This window comes from Lactuca virosa, chromosome 8, assembly GCF_052849685.1.
Source record: "Lactuca virosa cultivar CGN04683 chromosome 8, Lactuca_virosa_CGN04683_v6, whole genome shotgun sequence".
NCBI lineage: Eukaryota > Viridiplantae > Streptophyta > Magnoliopsida > Asterales > Asteraceae > Lactuca > Lactuca virosa.
In genome coordinates, this window is record NC_136433.1 from 82901974 (window position 1) to 82907145 (window position 5172).

Below are 5172 nucleotides of genomic sequence, written 5' to 3' on the forward strand. Positions count from 1 at the left end.
TTTAAATCGTGTACGACAGCGGTTTTAACAAATTGGCGCCATTGCTGGGGATACGGTAAAACACTAATAGTTTTATGCCAAGATCTTCACGTACAGGTGATCTGGTTTTTGATCCAGAGATTAAGAAGACTGCTAGGAAGCTGAAGAAGGAGGCAGAACTCCGGAAGCAACAAGCAGGAACCTCAGCCTTTCCCTCCTCACATTCCAAAACACCCACACCACAAGGCACTCCCTTGTGTAACGAATCTGAAACCTCATTTCAACCTTTCCCAAAAGCACCACCTACCTCACCAATTAAACAGTCCGTTCAAAACCTACTCCCCACCCCCTTCAGACAAACCCGAACTCACAGACTCTTCTGAAACTGAAACAGAATTCACCATGAGTGACAACGGAGAAGATGCTGAAAAAACTCTACGAGAATGGGCCACACAAGAGGTTACCCAACAACCTTTGTGTATCACCTTTCCAGAGGCTCAAAACTTTGAGCTCAAATCTGGTTTAATCCATTTGCTGCCCCCATTCCGAGGCCTTAAGAATGAAGATCCTCACAAATTTCTCAAGGAATTCCATGTCGTCTGTTCTGGAATGAAGCCCCATACGGTTACTGAAGACCAGATCAAATTAAGGGCATTCCCCTTCTCAGTTCAAGATGCAGCAAAGGAATGGCTATATGACCTCCCTTTTGGTTCAATAACGAGCTGGAACGAACTCGCCAAACTTTTTCTAGAAAAATATTTTCCTGAGGCGAAGGTGTCAAATCTACGCAGAGAGATTCTGAGTATAAAGCAAGGCAAAAGAGAGGCTCTCCATACTTATTGGGAGCAATTCAAGAAGCTGTTAGTCCGATGCCCACAACATGGCATTACTGATTATCAGTTGTATCAGTGTTTCTGTGAAGGATTGATACCTATGGAGAGGCGACTAATAAATGCATCTAGTGGAGGGTCACTTTCAGACATGACACCAACAGAGATCAGGGCATTAATAGAGAAGCTGGCCAATGAATCAAAACATTCAGCAACTGAGGAAGAGTGGTACCCAGACCATCCAAGAGGAGTCAAGGAGATGAGCAACGCCCACCTGGAATCCCAGATTTCAGAATTAACTAAAGCTGTCCTTTTGTTGACAAAAGAAAAAGGTATTGAACCAAAGGTCAAACCTTATGGGATTTGCTGCAAAACCGGGCACCCAACTGATATGTGCCCATTACTTCAAGAAGATACGGAAGCTGTGCAGGCTGTGGGAGGATTTCAGCAAAGGCCATTTGATCAACATCGCAATAACCAAGCTTGGGGAGGGCCTCAAAATAACAATTTCCAGCCAAGACCTCAACAGAACTTTCAGCAAAGAAACCAATACCAAGCTCCACCGGGGTTCCAACAATCTTTTCAGCAGAATCAGCACCAAAGCAATTTTCAGCAACCACCTGTTCAGTCACAAGCTAGCAGTTCCAGCATGTCTTTGGAAGACATAGTTAAAAGTCTTGCTACCAGTACCCAAGCTTTCCAGAATGAAACAAAGTCCAATATCAAAAATCTGGAGCAGCAGGTATCACAACTCGCGAACTCCATGAGCAAACTAGAAGCACAAACCCAAGGAAAATTCCCATCTCAGACTGAGAAGAACCCGAAGCACAATGCTTGTGCTGTCACCCTCAGAAGTGGTAAAAACTACAAAGGACCAGATCAGAAAGAAGATGAGGAAGAAGAGATCGTAGTTGAGCAAGAATCTGAGGCAACTGAAGAGGTGCAGAAAAAGGATAGACCTGCTGAAGCTGAAGTGAAAATCACCCCTCCTCCTTTTCCCTCAAGACTGAAAAACACGAAAAAAGAAAAGGAAGATAAAGAGATTATGGATTTCTTTAGAAAGGTTGAGGTAAATATTCCCCTCCTAGATGCAATTAAACAACTACCCCGATATGCTAAATTTTTAAAAGAGTTGTGTACTTCAAAAAGAAAATTAAAAGGCAACGAAACAGTCAAAGAGCGAGAACGTTTCAGCTGTTTTACAAAAAAGGTTACCCCCAAAGTGTAAGGATCCAGGAGTATTTACTGTTCCTTGCAAGTTGGGGAACCTCTCAGTTCCGCGAGCTATATTGGACTTAGGAGCTTCTATAAATGTGTTGCCATACTCACTTTATAAAACTATCGGGGTAGGGCCTTTAAAAAGAACAGGAGTTATCATTCAGTTAGCTGATCGTTCTCTGGTGCACCCAAAAGGTGTGTTGGAAGACGTTTTGGTTCAAGTGAATGAACTCATATTCCCAGCTGATTTCTATGTTTTGGATATGGGAGATGACGACTCACCAAACTCAGGTTCCATTCTTTTGGGGAGACCATTTCTAAAAACTGCCAGAACCAAAATAGATGTTTATGATGGTACCCTTTCAATGGAATTTGATGGTAAAGTTATCAACTTCAATATTTATGATGCCATGCGTTATCCTGATGATGTTTCAGCCCTTAATTTTATTGATATAATTGAACCACTAACTGCAGAATATTTTGAGATTGCTAACCGTGAGTCACTAGCACTAGTGCTCCACAGAAACTTGTCTATTTATGCAGCTCAGGTTATATTAGAAAATTATGTGGTTGATAGAGAGGTTCAAGAAATGGCAGCTCATATGGACCAGCAGAGAAAGTTGAGGTATGGTACCCAAACTCTGAAATTACCAATTTCTAACTCCAAGCTTTTCCCTTCTGTAGCGCAAGCCCCCATCTTGGAGCTGAAGACACTTCCAGAACATCTGAAATACGCATATCTTGGAGAAAAAAAAAACTTTACCAGTTATCATATCCAACAAGCTGTCAGAAAAAGAAGAGTTAGAGCTGATCAGAATTCTAAAGGAGTATAAAAGCGCAATTGGGTGGACTATTGCAGACATCAAAGGACTCAGCCCATCTCTATGCATGCACAAAATTCTGATGGAAGAGGATTATAAACCATCGCGAGAAGCCCAATGCAGATTAAACCCACCAATGATGGAGGTGGTTAAAAAAGAAGTTATGAAGTTACTGGATGCTGGGATGATATACCCAATTTCTGACAGCAAGTGGGTCAGCACAGTTCAAGTTGTTCCTAAGAGGGCTGGAGTGACAGTGGTAGAGAACAAAGAAGGAGAGCTGGTTCCGACTCGGGTTCAGAACGGATGGCGCATTTGTATTGACTACAGAAAATTAAACGCAGCCACCCGGAAAGATCATTTTCCTCTCCCATTCATAGATCCGATGCTAGAGAGACTTGCTGGGAAATCCCATTACTGCTGCTTAGATGGATTTTCAGGTTTCCATCAGATTCCAGTTGATTCAGAAGACCAGGAGAAAACGACATTCACCTGCCCTTTCGGGACATTCGTGTATAGGCGTATGCCATTTGGACTCTGCAACGCACCTGCCACCTTTCAAAGGTGTATGGTTAGTATATTTTCTGAGTATGTCGAAAACACCATAGAAGTCTTCATGGATGATTTTACCGTCCATGGAGACTCATTTGATATTTGTCTAAAAAACCTCACAAAAATTTTACAAAGATGTATAGAAACAGACCTGGTCTTAAATTTTGAAAAATGTCACTTTATGGTTGACCAAGGTCTGATTCTAGGACATATTGTTTCAAAAAGAGGTTTGGAAGTCGATAAAGCAAAAATAGATGTTATAAAGAGCTTACCCTACCCGAAGAATGTTCGGGAAGTGCGTTCCTTTCTTGGCCATGCAGGGTTTTACAGTATATTTATAAAAGACTTTTCAAAGATATCAGTTCCCATGTGCCAGTTATTGCAGAAAGATGTTGAGTTCGACTTCAATGAAGATTGCAAGAAAGCTTTTGATGTGCTGAAAAATCTTCTTACTTCTGCCCCCATCATTCAGCCCCCAGATTGGAGTTTACCATTTGAGATAATGTGTGATGCCAGTAACACTGCTGTTGGAGCTGTTCTAGGACAGAGAAAAGACCGGGTCCCCCACGTTATATATTATGCATCAAAGACTTTGTACATCGCGCAAGCAAACTACTCCACCATTGAAAAAGAGTTGCTGTCAATTGTTTTTGCACTGGAAAAATTCAGACAGTATTTGTTGGGCACAAAAGTCATAATCTTTTCGGATCACGCAGCCATTCGTTACCTTCTTGCCAAAAAGGACTCAAAGCCAATGTTGATTAGATGGATTCTGCTGCTACAGGAATTTGATATATAGATTAGGGACAGAAGTGGGAGAGAAAATTTGGTAGCTGATCACTTGAGCCGACTCACCCCACCTGAAGACCCGACACCGATCCGCGAAACATTTCCTGACGAGCATCTATTCGCTGTTCAGAACCCTCCTTGGTTTGCTGATATTGTGAACTATTTGGTCTCCAGAGAACTCCCTTCAGATCTCACCCGCGCCCAGAAAGATAAAATCAAGAAGGAGGCGAAAAGATATGTTTGGGACGAGCCGTATTTATGGAAGCACTGTGTTGATCAGGTGATTAGAAGATGTGTACCTCAAGATGAAGTCAAGTCAATCCTGAATTTCTGTCATTCAGAAGCTTGTGGAGGGCATTATGGTCCGCAACGAACCGCACGCAAGGTCTTGGACAGCGGTTTTTATTGGCCTCATATTTTTCGTGACTCCTTCCTATTTTGCAAAACCTGTGAAAGATGTCAAATGACTGGGTCTTTGACATCTCGTAATCAGATGCCACTTACTCCAATCTTAATATGTGAAATCTTTGACGTTTGGGGTATAGATTTCATGGGTCCGTTTCCGCCTTCTTTCGGGTTTGTGTACATCTTACTTGCTGTGGATTACGTGTCCAAATGGGTCGAGGCAAAAGCTACGCGAACCGATGATGCCAAGGTTGTGGTTGATTTTGTCAAAACAAATATATTTGCTAGGTTTGGGACACCAAAAGCCATTATTAGTGATCGGGGTACGCATTTCTGCAACCGCACCCTCAAAGCTGTCCTCAAGAAATATGGTGTCACACATCGGGTATCCACATCATATCACCCGCAAACCAATGGACAGACCGAAGCTTCAAACAGACAGATCAAGGGAATTATAGAGAAAACCATCAATCCGGTCAAGAAATATTGGAGTATTCGATTGGACGATGCGTTATGGGCTCACCGGACAGCATACAAGACTTCTATCGGTATGTCACCATATCGAATAGTTTTTGGCA

General features: G+C 42.3%; 1 protein-coding gene across 1 annotated transcript; it reads left to right on the forward strand.

Moving 5' to 3' along the window:
• The first annotated feature begins 381 nt into the window (after nt 1-381).
• LOC145130560 (uncharacterized) lies at nt 382-2860 on the forward strand. The gene is made up of 2 exons (XM_079065337.1): nt 382-1782; nt 1970-2860. The coding sequence occupies exons 1-2, from the start codon at nt 382-384 to the stop codon at nt 2858-2860; spliced, it is 2292 nt and encodes a 763-aa protein (XP_078921463.1).
• The last annotated feature ends 2312 nt before the right edge of the window (nt 2861-5172 follow it).

Bases quoted from the DNA above. Each gene is read 5' to 3' on its own strand.
- LOC145130560 (XM_079065337.1), top strand. From the start codon at position 382: ATGAGTGACAACGGAGAAGATGCTGAAAAAACTCTACGAGAATGGGCC. The intron at 1,783-1,969 runs GTGAAAATCACC...GAAAATTAAAAG, and splicing joins ATAGACCTGCTGAAGCTGAA to GCAACGAAACAGTCAAAGAG.